General features: G+C 60.3%; 2 protein-coding genes across 3 annotated transcripts in view; both read right to left on the bottom strand.

The window, feature by feature from the left end:
• Positions 1-703: 703 nt before the first annotated feature.
• On the bottom strand, positions 704-10,889 carry VSTM2L (V-set and transmembrane domain containing 2 like; the record flags this gene model as incomplete). The annotated part of the gene is made up of 4 exons (XM_082065274.1): positions 704-1,015; positions 3,081-3,131; positions 3,980-4,149; positions 10,781-10,889. 4 exons carry the CDS (start codon positions 10,887-10,889, stop codon positions 704-706), a joined length of 642 nt encoding a protein of 213 aa, XP_081921400.1.
• Positions 10,890-18,325: 7,436 nt separating this feature from the next.
• CTNNBL1 (catenin beta like 1) overlaps positions 18,326-19,563 on the bottom strand; it is a 43,783-nt gene continuing 42,545 nt past the window's right edge. For both annotated transcript variants that reach the window (XM_082065102.1, XM_082065101.1), the window contains exon 16: positions 18,326-18,577. In XM_082065102.1, the coding sequence (XP_081921228.1) occupies positions 18,489-18,577 (89 nt within the window). In that variant the 3' untranslated portion in view covers positions 18,326-18,488. The remainder of the gene's footprint in view (positions 18,578-19,563) is intronic.

Here is a 19,563-nt window from a genome sequence, read left to right as displayed (position 1 = left end):
ACGCGGACAGAGGGCAGGCTGCTCAACTGGGTGATGCACAGTACAGCGCACAGCACCATGGCTGTGCCAGGAGCGTGCCGGGAGCGTGCTGTGCCCTCCTCCTCCACTGAGCTCGGGCCTCGACGTGCTGGGGTGGGCAGTGGCAAAAGGGGCAGGAGGGGCAATATACCTGGGCTGGAATGGATGCTGGAACTTATCTACACACTGCGGGGCGGGAGCAGAGCAACTAACCTGGGGCTCCTACGGGACAGACGCTGGTTCTGCAAAGCACGAGGCGGGTGGGAGGGTCCTGCTGGCAGGGGGGCTCCACTGGGCACGTGAAGCCGGGGCACAGCATGGCCAGTGGCACCGCGAGGACAGCGAGCAGCAGGGTCCCCCTTGTGCGGGGCCAGGGGGATGCAGACCTGTGTGTGGGCGAATGCCATAGCCCTGGCACAGCCCCAGTGGTGCCACCCTGGCACGGACACGGTCCTGCTCCCACACCCAGCCCGGCATTGCTGCACCGCGGGGCTGGGGATAAAACCGAGCCAGCAAGTGTCACAGGGATGGAGCCAAAACGGAGCTGGTGTGGCCGTGGCGGGTGGGAGAAAGTGGTGGGGGCGGTGGGCAGGACGGGGCAGTGGGGCCAGTCTCTGGCAGGGGCGCGGGGCCCTCGATGGCTCCGCTGAGTCCGGGGCAGCGGGGGCTCCGGCATCCCCGGCACCTACAGCACGCAGGAGGCGTCTGCCGAGCGCTTCCTCAGCTCCTTCCCAGCCCGGTGCTGGTGGGGGTGCGGGTGTGCGTGGGCTGAGCCCGGCACGGGGGGCTCTGGCGGCGGGGCGCCCCGCAGCTGGGTGTCCTGGGGGTGCCCGGGCGCCCCCGCCGCCTCCACGCGCAGGTACGCCTTCACCTTGTGGTGCCGCGCCTTGCCATCGCTGGAGTCGATCACCCGGCACTCGTACGTCCCCTCGTCCGCCGGCTTCACCCGCGACAGACGCAGCTTGTGGGAGATGTTGCTGCCGACCACCTTCACCACCTGCAGCGGGCAGAGGGGTCAGGTGGCCCCAGGGCCCCACAGCCCCGCACACGGGGGTCACTGCCACCCCTGACCACGTGCCACCGCACTGTGCCCAGCCCCATGCCGGGGAGGACACAGCGAAGGGGGCGACGCTGGGCAGTGGGCACGGGGGGACCCCGGCCCCGGTGATGGAGTCCCCAGTGCACACCCAGCCGCGTGGGCTCCGAGATCAATGCAGAACCACGCGGGCTAATTAGCTTTTCTACCAAATTGATTCGCTCTCAGTATTTATCACTCCATGAAATTTAAGACTGGGTAGCCAGAGCTGTGGCTGCTGTTCGGCTGGGTCAATAAATCAGATTTATAACCTGCCCCGAGGCCCCTGGCTCTGTTCCCTATAATCACACTGGATGGCAAAGGCCATTTTTCTACTTGCCGCTGCGTTTGTTAGCTGAAGATTTTATGGTGTTTAGAAATGGGGCTGGGAGCTGCAACCAAAGACCCACAAACTCACGGCCCAAAAGGTAAAGGGGACAGCACTCAAACATGGGCAGCAGCGTGGGGAAAGGAGCTTCAAAACAACCCCTGCGTGTCCTAGGAGCAAGGAGACACCAAAATTAATGGCTGGGAAATTGATAACTAATAAAAGAAACCCCCAATTTGCCGGAGTCTCAGACCATGGCAGCTGATGAGCGGGAGGGACAGTTTTGTGACGGTCAAGATGTTCCTGGAGTTGCAGGCTCAGACAGGACGGTGACGCTGAGCAGCCTTGTGGGAGCGGGACGGACAGACGGACAGGGCAGCGCGCGGCCCCAGCTCAGCTCTGCAACACGCCGCTGCTCGGGGGCAAAGCAGCAGGTGTAAAGAATTCAAGGGGGAAAAAAACAACCCCAGACCTGCCGTGTTTGGTACCGCACAGCAAAGGGCGGCAGCAGCTCCCCCTCAGCATCCCGGCACAGCGCGGTGGCACTGGCAGAGCCGGTACCGGCACCTCCGACACCGAAAGTGTTTTGATGATAAAACTGGCCCAGGGGTGCCGGACACAGCGGTTTCTGCATCTGATTTACATCATCTTGCATTGTTTGACGCTGACGTTTGTTCTCAGGCAATTGCCGCGGTGCCTGTAACGCACGTTTTATCAGAACTGCTCGTGGTGCCTTGTCCGTGTTCGTTTATCTCCTCTGTTCCATAAACACTTAATAATCAAGGACATTTAAAATAACAAAAACAAAAAAAGGTTTGGAACTCAAGCCTCTCCCTGCTGGCTTGATCTGGAGGAGACGGCAGAAGTGTCGCACCCTGAGTGCCTCAAAATAAATCCTGGTTACACATGCACACGCATCGATTACATTCCAGTGTGCAATTAACTGCCTAATTATACTGAAAAATGCGACGGCTGAGCTGAGGGGGTGGCTGGCCCAGGAGGGCTCTGCATCCCCCCAGTCTCTCCTCCCACCCAGAGGGGCCGTGGGCGCCGGGCGAGCCCCGTCCCCAACACGGTAGGGAAACCGGACACGACACCAGCACGGTGCCCGGGCAGGGGTGGTGGGGGACCCACTTTCCGCTATTGCTGAGTTTCCGTGGCACCCCAGACGTGAAGCCCCCCAAGGAGGGGAGGCCAGCAGTAGGGGGCACATGCCTGACAGCGGGAAGCCAAGAGCGTTTATTTTATTTAACTGATTAGTGTCTCCTCATTCTGCTCACGTGAGCCTAAATGGCTTTGGGATGCTAATCCGACGAGTAAATTAGAAAATTAGATTATTTTCTCAGCGTAAACGTGTCGCTCAGATGCCGACAGCAGGCAATGGGGCTCCTGGTCCAGTTGTGGTCCTCAGCACTGGGGGTGGAGGTGTCGAGGCTGGGGGCGTCCAGCCCACCCAGTGTCACCAACCCACGGCACGGCAGCACCGGCGGGACCAGCAGCCCCCACTTCGCCCGGATGCCTCATCTGGAGCCCCCAGCCTTGTGTAGGGACCCAAACCCCAGGAGACCCGCCAGTCCCAGCTCCATGTGGCAGCACCAGGGGAAATGTCCCAGCAGTGCCACCGGCCCGAGCCCCCACAGAACCATCGGGGAAACTCACACTAATCTTGGTTGCATCCTTCCCCGGATCCTCCGGCGGCGACAACGGCAGCTGGTGGGACGAGCAGATGGAGGGAGAGCAGAGAGGGTAGAGAATCATCAGCCAGGCTGGGGGGACAGGAGCCACGAGGGAGGAGAAGGGAGTGGGGAGGAGGGCGAAGGGCAAACCCGGGCATCCAGGGCAACCAGGACACGTTTGGCTGGGAAGGGAAGGGAATGGCGGCACCAGGAGGTTAGGTGCTCCCCCAGGGCCCCCTGCAGTTTGGCTCATCAGCGGGTGCCACCTGGGGACCAGCTGCCCACAGCATTGCCCCCGCGGCACTGACCCTGTCCCCAGTGACCCCCACCCTTCACAACCAGAACCTGCTCTGACCACCATCAGGATTCCCAAATCGGCTAAATCGGCAGCGCCCTGGGTCCCCTTTGGTTGTCATCGTCAGCACCAGGGCCCAGGTGTCCGGGGTCCCCGCACAGTCACATAGCCCATCCACACCGGGCACCCCTTGTGCCCTGACAGCCCCACTCCACACCCCCAGCCCTGCTCCCCAGCAGCAGCGTCGCCCCGGTGCTGCTCTCAATTTATGGTAATGCCAGGAGTAGCTCTGCCAAAGACACAATAATAAAGGCTCATTAAAATACCTAGAGCTGCCTGCCCATTATTTGGCCCTTATCTCTGTGTGAGCAGAAAGAGAAATAAAGAGGCAGCTGTTTGCTGAGCCTGATCCACACGGAAACCAGGAGAACAAGGGAGGGCCGGGGGGCGGAAGATGCGGGACGATGCGAGGGGACGAGTCGGTGATGAGATGGGAGAAGGGACAAGCACAAAGACAAAGCTCAGTCCCCAGGGACCTTGACGGGCTCTGCCTCCCGGCGCCGCTGCCGGAGCAGGGGGGACGTTACCTGGTTGGAAGCCCACGACTGTTTGTCCGTCCAGTCCCGGTGGTTGCGGACGTACCACCACTGGATCTCAAGGGAGTAGGAGGGGGAGCCGCTGCCGCGGAAGGAACACGCCATCTCCACGTCCTCGCCCGCCTGCGCCGTCATGTCGTGGGGGGTCTCGGTGAAGAGGGCTGCGGGGGACAGAGCGAGGGCTGCGGGGACGCGCCACCACCTCGGAGAGGGACGGAGCCACTGGCCACGCGAGCGGTGTCACCAGGAGCGCCCAGACCCTTCCCTGGCCAGAGCCAGGCAGAGGGGACAGGTCCCTGCCATGCAGATGGACCCTCCTGTCCCCGCTGCCCCTCGCCCACCACAGTGCCCCCTCCCCAGCCCGGTAGCGCCCCCTGGCCCCAGCACCTTGCAAAGAGCAGCAGGAGGAGCAGGGGGGAGCAGGAGCCTCTGGGCCCACCCTGTCCCCTGGGACCCCCCCAGGGCAGACACAGGACCCCCATGTGCCTCTGGGATGGAATACATAAACAAAACATGATCACATCTCTGCTCAGATCAGCGCATAAATGAAAAACAAATCCTTGTTTAATGTGGCCCCCAAACAGTCTCCCACATGCCATATGGTTTGCTTTCCTCGCTCAAAACAAATATTGTTTGGAGATGTAATTAGAATTCTTTTCATCTCCTCTGGAGAGAATATTGTTCCTCTGTAAAGACGGCCCCAGCGTGCAGGTCACCAGCAAATGTTATTGTGACAATCTGTGGTGGCTTCTCCCCAGCCTGGCACCACACGGGGATGGGGCTGAGCCCCCAGCACTGGCACAGCCGGCCTGGGGCTGCCACCCCCGGCACTGCCTGGGGCACCGTTTGGCTGCAGAGATGAGCAGGGGCTGTGGGGCACAGGGACCACCTGCCATGTCCCCACCACCTGAAGAGCATCACTTTGGGGCTGGCAGCAGCACCAGACAAACCTGGTCCAGCTGGAATCTGCTCCAGCACGGGGCTGGCCAGCCCTGCCGTTCCTGCCCCACAGTGCTCAGTGCCCAGTGCCCAGCCCGGGTTGGTGACAGACACCAGATCAGGGTCCCACCAGGTGCCAGGTGCCCTGTCCCCTCCCGTCTCCAGCGGCCACCTCGTGCCACAGGTGCTGCCGCTCACAGCTGCTGTGCGGGTCCCTCCGGTGCTGTCAGAACACCCGGGACACACATCCCATCACTGCTCGCACAGCCCTGATCCTCTCTGAAAATGAACAATTATCAGCCCCAACAGAAAAGTTAATGCCTTTAAAATCTCCTTGTCTCTCCAGAAGGATGGAAATCCCATACACTTATCTCTTCCATTTACTCCATCTGAGCGGGGCACTGGGGGGAACACCCAGCACGGGGGTTTGGGAATCCCAGTCCCCCCTGGTGGGTTCCCAGTACAGGTGCTGCACCCTCCTTTGCCTGGGACCCCGGCGCCCTCCGTGCTGAGAGTGGAGGGAACTGGGGCTGGGGAGCAGCTCCAGGCTCGAGGGTGCGGGAGAGCAGGCGGCTGCAGTGCTGCCGGCACGTGGCGACAGCTCATCCCGCAACCAGCACAAGCCGACCCTCCCCACATGCGCCCCAGCCACACCGGGATCAGGCTCTGCTCCGTGGGATTCCTGGGGACAGCAGTGATGGCACAGGCAGGGGTCCCTGCAGAGCCCCCCAGCCCCGGGACCCCACAGAGCAGAGTGGGGGCGATGGCCTGAGGGCTCCAGCCGTGTCCAAATTACCCCAAACACAATTAAAATCTGCTCCCACAGGTGGGAATTTGGCAGCTGAGCAGAGGAAAGGTTTGATTGAATCAAGCATCTTCTTTCAGATTTTAATTGGGAAGCGTATGTATTAATTAACCCCAGGGCTCGGCCGCCTCAGAGTGCATCCAAAGGAGGGCAGGTCCTGCTGGGGACCCGCTGATCCGGAGCACCCAGCGCCCCCAGGGAGCCCCTGCCCTGGGACCCCTTCCCACCGCACGCTGGGGCCACAGAGCGCAGCGAGATGAGCGGGAGGAAGGTCAGAGTGTGTTTGCAGAGCCCCCCCAGGCCCCAGAGCCCCACTGGGCTGCCAGGAGGTGACACCTTTGGGGAGGGACAGAGGGGCTGGTCCCCATACCCCCAGCAGCACCATGTGCCCTCCCTGGTGGACACCATGGACCCCGGCACCCAGACAGAGGTGACACAGTGGTGACTGGCCATGCTGTGCCCCCCAACTCCAGCCCTGCTGCCCCACAGGGACACAGATGGAGGAGAAACAGCCCCCCCAGCAGCTCCAGCCATGAGAAGCCTCACGGGGGGCACAGATGCTTTACCGGGGTGGCTGAGCTCCCACCGTCACCACCAGCAGGGCCGTGGGACAGCCCAGCCACCCCCCAGCCACCCCGGCCCCTCCATTGCCCATCACCACCCCCTCCCCAGTGCTGCCGTCGGTGCTGCATCCTCCCAGTGACAGGGAGGGGGCCGGTGCCGGGCTGGCTGCTCCGCGTGCTTTATGGCCTGTACCTGTCATAAACTGAGAGAATCAGGATCGATAAATCTTCCAGGAAACAAAAATCAGGGGAAATAAAATGAACTCAATGGGGAAACACAGATAAACGGAATTGAAAACGCCTGCTGGGACAGCTTGGTGCTCTCATAAACCAGAGATATACCGGCTGCTGCTTTCCCCCCTGCAGCGGGCAGGATCCGGCCCCGCGCGGCACAGGCAGGAGGGTGCAGGCAGACAGTGGGGAGTGGGGGGTCCCACCTGGGGAGGTCCCACCCCCCCATGCCAGGGCCAAGACCAGGTTGTGCATAACCCCAGGCACAGCTGTGTCAGCCGCTCCTCCCGACCTGCCTGCGAGCAGGGACGCTGACCCGGGGCACCAAAAACACATCATGGCCACAAACGGGTGCACAAGCACAGTGGCACAACAGCTGGCGTCACCAGCAAGAGCCGGGCATGCAGCTCCAGCCCCGGCAGCTCCAGTGGACAGCAGGGAGGGGACACAGGCCAGGGCTGGAGCCGGGCACGAATCGGCCACAGAGCCCTTGGGCAGCTCTGGCTGTGCCGGCGGGTGCCGGCAGCCTGGCCCCCGCCCCGCGGGAGCTGCTCCCCCCCAGCAATCCCGCAATTCCCGTCTCCAAGAGAAACCCCAGGCTGGAGTGCCTGCCGCACACTGGGACAGGAGTGCCATTTCTCTGCCCCTATTTGCTGTCACATTAGCAGCAGAATTAGCTCAAATTTGCAGCATAAATGAAAAAAAAATTTAAAAAAAATCAGCTAATTTGGTGATTGTGATCCGGCCAGAGCTCACCTCGCCAGGGAGCGGGAATTAACCTTGAAACCTGTGAGTATTTCCAAGAGTGAACCATCGCGGCTGGGCTGTCCCCAGCTCCTGCAGCCCTCCCGTGCCCAGGATTTACCAGCCGGCACAAGAGCTGCCAGCACTGAGAACCCTCCAGCCTGGTACCAGGAGCTTTGAGCAGGCGAGGGGACTCACTGCTCCCAGCGGCCTCCCGGAGCCGTCGTGGTTCCCAGACAATTGCCTCCCGAGAGGAGCGAGGAGGAGCAGTTATCTGACAGCATAAGTAGCAAAAACCTAAAAAGGCCCATTGGGATGGCTCGGTGGGACCCTTGGCAGTGCCATGCAGCCATCATTCACTGCCACACGCAGGGACGGTCCCAGTGGGCAGGAGCCGGGATGAGGCAGGAAGGAACACCACTCTGCTGGAGATCAGCCCCCCTGGTCTCACACCCAGCACCCAAAACACAAGCGACTGGCACCAGCAGTCGCTGCAGAGAGCTGCCCACGCCGCGCACGGTGCTGGTGTCTGTCCCGGTGCTTGCAGGCGCAGTGTCGCCTGCCTGGCTCTGCCTGCCCTGTGACTGGTGGGCTTGTCCCAGCAGCTCTGGATGGAGCACACGGTAAAAAGCACAAATGCACCTGGCACAGCCAAGCCCAGCGCCAGCACCAGCCCCGGCGCAGTGCAGGAGCCAGGCAGGAGCTGAACCCACAGCCACGGAGCAGAGGAGCAGGGACAAAGGCAGAGCCGTCAGTGCTGGGCCAGGACATTCTGTTCATCCTGGGGCACACGAGTCCTCAAACCACGCAGCAAAATTCCAGAGCACCCATGATAGGAGGAGCACCCGAACCTGTCCCCACCTGGGCGCCTGCCCAGCCCTGGTCCCCGGAGCAGCATCAGCCACGGGGGGAGCGACGTGGAGCCGACAGCCCCCCGGGTCTCCACTCCCCCCCGGCCCCGGTGCGCTGCCCACGGCTCCGGCCCGCGCGCAGCCGCACCGGCTGCTCGTTTGATTTGCTGCCTCGCTCGCAGGGAACGTTATGATTAAAATTAGCTGTCACTGTCCTAACGTAATAATTCCCAGTGTCTGGCCCATCGTCTGTCAGCTTCTTCAAGGGAAAAGAAAGCACAGACATTTGATGAGGAGAGGTGTCAGAAGTAATTGTGTTGAATGACTGCACGAACAGCAGCAGGAAAAACACATCGGGTGGAGAATTCCCATCAGGAAGCATGAAAAAATCCAGCAGAATGCAAAGTGTTTATGAAAGTAATTGATAGAATAATCATCGGGGTGTGTGAGAAAGGAGCAGGGCAGCACCCTGGGGAGCTGGGGCGCTGCTCCCTCCAGCCTTCAGCCCTTCAGCAGCAGCTCTAGTGACGGTGAGACACTAACGCTTGAAAACGACGCAGGAAAGAGCTTCTCCTCCTCGGGAACACCAGCTGCTCACCGAGCGGCTCTCCGTGTCCTGCGCTGGGGCCGGCAGGCCAGGAAGGCAGCTGGAGCTTCCCAGCCAGCGCTGGTTTGAAAGCCGACGGCAGCAGCCCAGCGTGCACAGGCTGTCTGCAACGGGGGGCATGAATAATTGAAGGCGCCAGCCCGAGGAGAAGAGAGGAGAGAGGAGGGGAGCGCAGCAGCGCTGTGGGTAGGGGAGGGATGCCGGGAGGATCCTGCAGCTTGGGCACTCTCCTGGGGGCAGCAGGGCAGATGGAACCCATCCTTCCTCCATCCTCACTCGAGGTAGAGCCTTTACTGTGGGGGCAGGGAAAGGACTTTCTGTAACAGTCTTCTTCCCTCCCTGAGCAGCCCTGACTGCCATGTGAGCAGGGGCAGGAGCTCACCAGGGTGGGGGAGCCCTTGCCCTGAGAGGTGTTCAGGGCCACCTGCCGATGCCTGAGAGCGCACCCGGCTCCTGCTCAGCTCCCTCGCTGCATCTGCCATGGGCAAGTTAACAGCAACGGTGACCGCGCTGCCAGGCTGTGCCGGTGCAGCAGAGGCTCCTCCAGGCCGCCCGCACCAGCAGAGATGGCGGCGAGTGCCGGACGCTGCGGGCAGAGCCCGGCAGGACCTGCACACCCCTTGCTGAATCCATCCCCTTGGCCCCAGCCCCACTCTGCGCCCCGACCCGCCGAGCTCTCACGGTGTGGAGGGAACGCTGTACCAGCAAGTAATGAAATGATCAATCTCCGATCTGCTAAACAGCAATTTATACAGGTTTTCAGCACACACAGCTTTTATCAAATTGGTATTCACCTACTGAACACAAATGGCTTATTATACATGACCCATTTATTCACTGCTTTTCAGTATCGTTAATAAAGGTTTCTGTTGTGATTAAGTGAGTTGCTGCAGAACTGCTCATAGTAGCAGCTGTAATGTGGCTCCAAAGTGCACGCGTCCTCCCAGAATATTTCTTCTCCTTTGCTCCCTGCTCCCTCACAGCAACCATTTCACTATTTATTTGCCTATTGCTGAATTTCTGAGGGGAGCAGCAGCGGCTAATGGAGGCTCTTCGCCCACATCTCCTCCCGGCATGCCAGGCTGGCAGGTCCAGAAACCTTCCTGCCTTTGCCCCTCCAGCACAAAGGCAAATCACCCCTTCCCGTGCAGGCAGGTACGGTCGGCACACACCGCACCGCGCAGGACACTGAACACCCCACGGCCCTGCCGTCTCTGTGCCTGGTGGCTCCTCGGGGCAGAGAGCGGCTCCTGCCGTGCCGGGAGCTGCGGAGCTGGGCAAGGGGAACAGCTGCAACCCGGGCACCGGGCACCCAGCACGCACCCCATGGACACTCCTCGGGCTCAGGCTTAAACCCGCCCGTGTCACCCCGCAGAGAGCAAGGAAGGTCTCAGCGCTATCCTCTGAGGGGGCTCTGTCCCTTGTCACCTGATCCCCACGTTAGGACAGACTTTTTCGCAGGAGGCTGCAGAAAGACGCTCCCCTTTCCCAGCCCCCGGCTGGGCCCCGGCCAGACTCGGCAGCACCGCGGACCCGCCGACCTGCCGTGCACCGGAGCCGGCAGAGGAACGGGAGACGGGAGCGGAGCCCGAGTGCTCCCGCCGCCAGCGGCGGGTGGCACCGCGCAGGGAGGCACGGCGGCTGCACGGGGGTGTGCACGGAGATACACCCTTGCACGGGGGAGCGCACCGGGACGCACCGTGCAAAGCCCCCCGCGCTCGGGAGCCCAGCGGCGGAGACAGAGGCCGCCCCAGGGACGGCAGCGGCGGAACCCAGCCCCGGCCGCCCCCCGCTCCCCGGAGCCGCCGGCGCGACGGACCGCGACGCGGTGCTGCCCATAGCGGCGGAGCTCAGCGCCGCCGCGGGCACCGGGACCCCCCCGCCGCCCGTCCCGACCCACCGCCGGGACCGGCAGCCCCGTGAACCGACACGGCGGCGGACCGAGCCACGGGAGCGCTCCGAGCGCAGCCGGCCCCCCCTTCTCCGGGCAGCCGCCCGCTCCGGATCCCGCGCCGCCGCCCCGGCACCGCCCGCCCCGCTGCCCGCGCTCACCGCTGCCCGCCGCCGGGGCGTCCCACGGGGGGTGCCGGGAGGCGGCGCCGAGCTGCAGGTAGAGCCCCAGGTAGTGGAAAATCCCCAGGGCCAGGGCCAGGGCGCCCATCTTGCCGCGGGCGCGTCCGTCCCGGGGGCGGCGGCGCCGCCGGGCCGAGCCCTGTCCCCGGGGCTGCGCCGCGGTCCCGGCGCCGCCGCGCTGCGGAGCTCTTCCCTCGCGCGGAGGGCGCCGCGCGCCGAGGCGGTGCCGCGGCTCAGCCCGGAGCCTCCCCCGCCCGGCGGAGGGATCCCGGCCCCGCGCACACCCCCAAAGTTTTTCCCACGGTTCATTCTAAAATTGCGCGGGGCGGGGCCGGGCCCGCCGCGCCCACGCGAGACCCCCGCCCCGCCCAGACCCCCGGTACCGCCACGCGCACGGGCCCCACGCGGGAAGGGGCTCCGCCGGGATCCCGCCCCGGCCCCGCCACCCCCGTGCGCCGCCGGTCCCGGCGGGGGCGGCTTCAGCACCCGGGACAGCGCCCGCCGCCACGCGCCGCTCCACCGGCCCGGCCCCGCGGGGAGCGATGCACGGGGGTGCGGAACCGGGGGTGATGCAGTGCCCGCCACCCCCCGTGTCACCCCCAGGCGGGGCGCGGGGCCGGTGGCTGCACCTCAGCCCTCCCACCAGGGACAATCGGGGATTTCTGGGGAAAGAAGGTGCCGGGATGATTCACAGCTCCCGGCTCCCCCCGGAGCTCCCGCTGCAGCCCCGGGAAAGGGGACAGGAGCCGGGACCCCCGGTATGGACGGGGGACGTGCCACGGCTGGGGTGGTTTTCTCCTTTTTTTTTACAGGTTAAGGGAAGAGCAAGGGGGCGATTCCCGGGCAGGTCAGGGATCGCTGCCACGGGCTGACCAAGGCTTGTCTCAAAACCGAAAACCCTGAGCCGGAGTATGTGCGGGCTCAGACCCACCCTGAGGACCTGGCTGGAGCATCGCTGGTCACAGCCCAGCCAGGGAGCTCCCGAAATCAGCCCTTCGGGGGAGAAAGGCTGTTCCAAGAACCCACCCTGCCAGGCTGGGAACAGCAAACCTGCTCCTGCCACAGGCAGCAGGTAATAGAAGGGCCAAGATCCTCATCTCCCTTCAGCTGCACAAATCCAGAGGCCAGACCCACCAACAGCACCGGCCTTTCCCCAAACCTGGGCCTTGCAGAAGATCAGAACCATGGCACCATGAGCTATACAATTTATACACCTATTTTGAAAAGTCCAGACCGTAAAGAGGAGGAGGAAGGCAGCAGATCTCCACCCTGAACAGCAGCTCCAATGCTGAAGGGAGGGCACAGATGCAGACTTCACTGACATGATATTATCTGTGTGCTACGTAGCGAGCTGAAGGATATTTGCTCTCTAGCTAAACAGTAAAAATCAGATTATTTCAGGTGTTTTCTGCCATGAGATGACAGATGCTTGCTACAAAGAGATTGTTTAAATTTGACTTGAAAATACAAACTCTATTTCTTCGCCCTTCCCTCAGCAGGGTTCCTTCGGTCTTGTGTGCTACAGTGTGGCCCCAGAGACAGAGAGGGAACCTGAGTGAACCCAGCACCTCCAACCTGCCCCCCCAGACCTGACACCCTCAGTCTGCAAAGCACCCGCTGCAGTGCAGCCGGGGACACCCCTGGGGTCCCTGTTCCAGCGCAGCCCCAGGAGCAGCACGACGGCCCCTTCACAGCTGAAACCTGCCGGGATCTCCCAGGTGTCAGCACAGATATTTAAATCACACCACGAGAAAGCAAAGAGCATCAGTTCCCCAGGGAGCTGAGAACACCTCCAGATTGTCCCATTTCCAGCTGATTTTCTGCCGCCACAGCAGGATGACAAACGGAGGCCGGGGCTGTGCAGGGGCCCAGCAGGTGGGAGAGGGGCAGAGCCAAGCATCTGCGCACCTCAAGCACACTGGGAAGGTTTCATTTTCCTCCTCAGTTTTAATTCCTGGGTGCCGAGGCCCGGAGCAGACGCTGCCGGCTGCTGCAGCCACGCAGCGCTGCTGAACCCCGGGGTCTGACAGCGATAGGAGGGAAGGTCGCTCGCTCACGGGGCGAGAGCAGAGCCAGCAGCTCCCGACACCGACACCAGTGCTCGGTGCATAACGAGGCCCCTTATCTGCAACTCACTATTGCTCTATAATCGCTGGTGTCTCCCTTGCAGGGCTCCTGTTCCAGCTGAACCTGCCCAGGGACTCGCTCTCAAGGATAAAACATTTCTTATCTCCGTTAGTGCCAGGTTTGCTGCTTCCTGTTTAATTTTGCATGTGCCATCAGTTCTGCTCAGGGTAGGCAGCTGCAAGACGGGGAATCCAGTGGCCGTTTCCAGGTAGTAACACCGTGAAGCCCCTGGTGGTACCATGTGGTGGTTCCCGTGCATGTTTTCCTGGGGACACCCATCTGTTGGGCAGTGGAATCTGTGGGGCCAGCAGCTGCAGTGAAGCTCTGAAGAGCTGGATGAGAGGGCGGAGGGCAGGGGGACCAAGGGGCCCCAGCCCCATAAGCGGCACCTCTTGGGGCATCGCCCTGACCAGCGCCCGGCAGGACCCAGACCCCACGGGGCACCGGGATGATCCCCCGGAAGGATCCACTGGCCAGGACGCAGGGAACGTCCCCTGGTGACACAGCCTGGGCCTGGCAGCCTCAGGGACACCCAGAGCCACCCCAAGGTGGGGTCAGTCTGTCCTGCTGGCGACCGCACGCTGCTCACATTTGTTCTGACGCAAGCCCAACCCTGTGTTCCCTTTTGACAGCCAAGCAACACAGCACCTGCACCGTCAGCTTCGGGACCCAGGGAAGAGAAACAAAAACCCACCACAAACCCCGCAGCTACTGACGTGCTGAGCGCTGCCTCCTGCATTATTTTGAAATTCACCTTTTTAAGGGTTTGTGCGGGGGCACCCTGGAGCTCAGCCCCTCACTCTGGGGCACAGCAGGGGACATGTTTGCTCTCCTGTCCCCCCTGCCCACCCTGCGTGTCCTGCCCGTCCTGTCCACCCTGCCCGCAGCCGCTCTCACCCCCAGGGTGGCTGGTCCCATGTTCCCCGCGGGTCCCAGAGCCCTCGCAGGGCCCACGAGCCGCTCAGATCCGCAGCTGCCGGGAGCAGATTGGGTTGTTCATCTCTCTGACGGGCAGAATAAACACCCTCCACATTGATACCGAGCTCATTTCTGAGACTTGTTTAGAGACTTGACAATCCCTGTACAAAAGGATTTCCTTCCACAGCTGAAGTCTGACATTCCTGCATTATTAGATTATTTGCAAAGGTCTGTGTGCGCTGCAGGAAACAACACGACTGACATCCAACACTACAACCTTCTCCTCCACAAATCATCCCAGGCAGAATCCGCGGAAAACCATGGTGGGCAGCGGCGGGGGGAGCCCAGGGGAGCGAACACGACCCGGCCACAGCACAACAACGACAAATAACAACAGTAAATGAGACAAGCAGGGAGGCTGGGCCAGGAGAGGGGAAGGTGGTGGGAACCCCCACCCACCCCAAAGGGCTCTGGGGTCACCGGCCTCTGCCCAGAGCCGCCCCTGTGCAGGGCAAGGTCACCCAGAGCACAACATTCAGAAGGAAATTACTTGAGAAGAATTATTTCTTCAGAGAACAATTCATGCCCGTTTCCAGCCCATTAACTCCCTCCTCCTCCCAGGGCCGGTCCCAGGTTCATGGAGGGCAGCGCTGTCACCGTGTCAATCGCTTCGGCTGCGGTTCCCCCTTTCCAAACCAGGGTTTTAAGGGCCAAAAAAGTCAAATACAAAAAAACTCAATCCAAAAACCCAAACCAACCGCCCCTTCCCCCTCCCGGTTATTTACTGCCTTACAAGAAAACCATTCCCTGAAAGCAGATTCTTAAAAAAACTACTAAAAAAAAAAATCAATAGTTTAAGTGACTTATTTGTGCTACTGAAGGTACGTTTCCCCATTTTGACAGTGTCTCTTTGCATTTAGTGCAGCCTGGGTCTCTCCACCAGGATCCCTACCGGGATGTCAGGAGATATTCCTCAGTCATCATTTACACTCATTTCCCCCCCGTTTCAAGCGGCTCAGCCGGGAGTGGAGCTGGATCCAGTATCACCCTGTGGCCATGGGAAACGTCACCCACGCCAGGTAAGTCCTGCAGCTGGGACCCGACCTGCACCAGGGTCCCACCATCACCACCGTGGGGCTGGTGGCACCGTCCTCCGCCCCTCCCTCCCCCACCGACGCCCCCAGGACTCACCCAGCAGAGCCTCAACTGCCCTGGGGAGGACCCGGCCCAGGCGAACCCCATCGGGTGAGCACCCACGCCAGAGGAAGCCAATGGCTCTGCAAACCAGGGACATGGGGACAGCATCTCCCCGTCCCTCGCTGTTCTGCTTTCCAAAGGCTGCCCAGAGCGGTGCCCTGGCAGAGCCCCGATGCCGTGGTGATGGGCTCCTGGGGGGAGCTGAGCCCCGACCCCGCAGGGGGCTGGGGGGCGAAGGGCAACAATCCTGCTGCCGAACCCCCACCCCTCTCCTTTCTCTCAGTGCAAGTTTCCCACCTCCCCATCACCTGAGTGCCTCATCAATCATGTTCCCTCTAATTAATGTCTAATCCACCTCCTTAGTCAAATCTGTTTACGATCAGAGACAAGAAAACATGAGCCAAGGAGAGGTTCAGTGAACACTGCTCCCCCCTCGCATGCTCCACGGCCCCCGAACCGCAGCCGACAGCCCCAGAGTGGGGCCAGCAGTGGGGGCAGCAGCCTGGATCCCCGGGGATCTGCCCAGCCACCCCCCGGGTGGGTCCAGCATCCCTCCCAACACGAGATCTCCCACCGCCACCTCGGGTGGGCACAGGAACCAAACCGAGGGCTCCCAGACCAGCCAAAGCCACCTGGAGACATCCCTGTGGAGCCCCCCTGGTGCTGTGGGGTCTGCACCACTCCCGCTCCCAAAAGCCAACAGCGATGCTGCCGCCCCTGAGCTCCAGCTTGGGGTCAAAAAATTAGATGGGGTTAAACCAGGGAACAAACCTCACTGTCCATCCACAACCTACAAATGCTTCGTTAAGAAAACGTGTTATTAGCTCAACCCTTTTATCCTCCCCCAATTACAATACCAATGTCCCCACAGCTGCTCAGGCTCATGGTGCCCGTCCTTAGAGATCCGAGGCTCCTCTGCTGCTCAGCGTCATCACAAAAAGGAGCTGGCCTGCAGCAGCACATTAGGCTGATAATTACCTTAATTAATAATAGCGGGCCAGGTGGGCAGCAAAAGGACCCGGTGCCTGCAGTAAAGGCACAGGTTTTCGCAGTGCCGGGGGTTCCCCCAGCCGCAGGAGGGGCACAAAGGGACTCCCCAAACCCACCCAGAGCACAGCTTGGCTGCCACGGCCCAGACCAACATCCCCATTTACTGGTCACCGCCCTCACCCAGTGCATCTCCTGCTCCTCACCCGATTCCACTATTTCCTGCTGACAGTATGTCCAGAGCAGGGATTTTTCCAGGCACAAGCGCTGGGAGCAGCAACACCAGCGCAGAGGTCCCGCAGCAGGGGGACAGGATGGAATGGCGGTTCCCACCCCCATCTGTGCTGGGACGTTGGGGACCAGATGCTGTTGCCACACCCAGGTCACCAACACCCACCAGGCTCCAGGAATTCTAAAGGGGTTTTTTTTGTGCTTTACTGTGGTTTTGTACAATTTAACAGGTTTCACCTGTACCAGACAGGGCAGGGACCATCGGGCAGAGGATCCCAACTCCTGAGCACTGGGGTTCCTCCTCCTGAAAGAGTCTGGAAATTAGGAGAGAACAATTCATCAACCACCTTGTAAAAGCCTGACCTGCACTAACAAGCTCTGCGCTAATTCCTCAGCAGCATCTGGAGCATCCTTATCGACGAGAGACGCCACAGCTGGGTGGTGCTCAGGGAAGCACAGGCCGTTGGGCTTTTTTAATCCCTGTAAATACCTCCTTCAGCTCACAAGTAAAAATGAGTGACAACCCTCCTGCAAGGGTTCCTGCCCCCCCAGCACCCCCAGCAGTTATCCCCTCTCCAGGTGGGAAAGTGGGGACAGCACTGACCACTGAACTCAGAGCAACACCAGGACCTGTCCCTGCTGCCCTGGGTCCAGCAAACCCGCACGGTCTGGCACCACCATGGCACAGCCTCGGCACCGCCACGGCACAGCCACCACCACAGCACAGCCCCGGCACCACCGCCGCCCCGCGCCTTCAGTTCCTGCGCCGCTGTCCCTCAACCAGCACCGTCAGACAGAACCACAGCTCAGTTTCCAGGAGGAAAACCAGAGACCTGCTCTAACCACAAATCCCATCTGTGCTGTGGAAAGGGAACAATTCCAACACTCAAAGTAAAAAACCGAACACATCTGAAAGATAAAGGGGAAAACACCTTTCAGGGAGGGGGGTAAAACAGAAGAAAGAAATGAGGAATTCAAACAACCTTGGCAACAAAAACGTATTTTTGCAGCTCTTTGTGGCGGCTGAAACCTTGACTTCCACGTTGATCCCGAATAACGGCGTTTGATGGCGCCCAGGCCAGCAGTGCCTACGCACTCATGATTGAAGGAAGCCTTTAAGCTTCCCTGACAATGCATTTTTCTTGGAGATAAAAAATGAATGCTGCCAGCATGCAAATCTCTCTAAATTAGGCAAGGCCCAGCTTGCTGGAGCCGCGATGTTTTGTGATGACAGTCATTAACTTCAGCAGAAGAAAAGAGGATGCAGGAAAATATTCTCAGCTCCTTCTCATCCCGGCTGGGAGCGGCAGGAGGGGACACGGTGGGGTTTGGACGCAGTGGGGTTTGGCACGGGGTGGGGTTTGGCACCAGCCAACACCTGGAATCACCCCACACATGCAGAGGGTGACGGGACCGAGCTGTGCCCTGTGCCGCTGCAGCCGGACAGACAGAGGGACGTCACCGGGTCCTTGTGCAGCTCCCCCGCCACCAGCAGCACGAGCGGGTTCTCTGTCTGGGAGATCACTGCTGTGCCCCATTCCAGAACCGTTACGCTGATTTTCTACAGAACAAACACAGCCAAGACCCAAAGCCAACTGCCAAAGTCATCAGTGGAATTTGGGCATGTTATTGATCACCTACCTCGCTCTGAGCTTTGAGCAGGACCTGGCCAGTGGCTGCAGCATCCCTGGCTGTGCCAGGACCTGCCTTTGATCCCCACTCACCTCCAGAAAGATGCAGCAGGAACAGCTGATGTGGCGATCCCTGGTGCCCCTCGGCCACTGCAGAGCAGCCAAGCTGGACACAAACCGGTGCCTCAGCCTCCCTAGTCTGTGTCAGCACAGTGGGTTGTGTGTTTTCATTAAATGCTGGGTAGAAGTAACTTGCTCACAAGCTCCTGAGCTCCCCAGGCAGCCCCTTCCCCCCGCTTTGCTGCCTGCAGGGTTGTGCTGGTTAGACTGACCGCTGCACTCTGACTTGGGGGGAAAAAACATATATAAAAAAGGAAAAAGTACACAGCTGCAACCCCACTGACAGCATACTACTTAAATAACAAACAAGGGATTTAAAAAAAGCAAACTATCTTTAATATCTCCAAAACCCCATGTGGAAGCAGTTTCACAGAAACATCACTTCTATCGTGCAATCAAGACCGGAGGAGGCAGCAGAAAGAGGGAGAACCAGACACCGCGTCCTTGGGGGCAGACATGGAACTCAGCCCCGCGTCTCAGAAATTCTCCAGCAGATCCAGGATCCGCTTCTGCTCGCTCTCCCGAAACTCCTGGTTCTTCCCGTCCCCGATGTTCTCCGCGTACTCTGCGGGGGAGAGAGCACAGACAACAGACACTAATCAACAATGGGCAGCTTCTCCTGCAGGTACCACCGCAGAATCGAAACCTACATCCACTGCAAACAGCTGAATGGGAATTTATGCAACGAGCATGATGGGTTTTCTCCACATTCCTGAGGTTAAAGCTTTGCCTAATAAACATCCACTGACTCCTCATTAAAAGCTTCTGTAGCAAACAGAGATTGTAGCAGGAACATCCAGCTCGTGTCATAAAGAGCACAAGGAACCCGAGTGGACACCAGCACCCAGAGGTGGTTCCTGTGCCCACACCCGTTCCCTGAACAGTTGTATCACTGGCTTCTCTCAGACAGGAGATCCCAGCCAGCCCTGCACAAACAGGCTTTCCAGGTCACTGTTAACGCTGAGCATTGTCAGCGAAGGTCAGGCAGGGACCGGCACAAAACTGTTAAACATTCCTAACCCTAGGTTTGATCTGTCTGTTGGCCAAACATCTTAAATGAGGGGTTTTGTCAAGTGGAGACGGTTCCCCAATCTACAACTGCTTTTAACCCATCTGGAAGAAAGCACACCAGTTCAGATTTAACTACAAACTCTTTGTCTTCAGGCAGAGGACACCAGACCCTGCTCAAGGACTTGCCCATCCACAGCCACAACAAAGCACTGTGGAATCAAAAACCTCCTCCTGGCACCCACTGAAAGCCGGCAGCTCTCACCCCTGTCCCAGCTCCATCCCTGTCCCAGCTCCCTGTCCTGTCCCAGCTCCCTGTCCTGACCCAGCCCCATCCCTGTCCCAGCTCCCTCCTTCCTGCGACCAGAACCTGCGTATTCAAAGACAGTTCAAAAAGAAAAAAGAAAAAGCAGGTTGTGAGCTGTGAAAGCGAGGAGCTGAACAAATTTTAGTAAATCAGGAGCAGACTGTCTGGTTAGACAGCGTTCTCCAGCCCCCGCCTTCTCACAATCTTTCCCTTCTTCCTAAACAAACAGAACAGCT

Source organism: Streptopelia decaocto (assembly GCF_964273445.1).
Source record: "Streptopelia decaocto genome assembly, chromosome: 14".
NCBI classification, from domain to species: domain Eukaryota; kingdom Metazoa; phylum Chordata; class Aves; order Columbiformes; family Columbidae; genus Streptopelia; species Streptopelia decaocto.
Note: the sequence above shows the minus strand (reverse complement) of the source record. Positions and strands in the feature narration are given on the sequence as shown.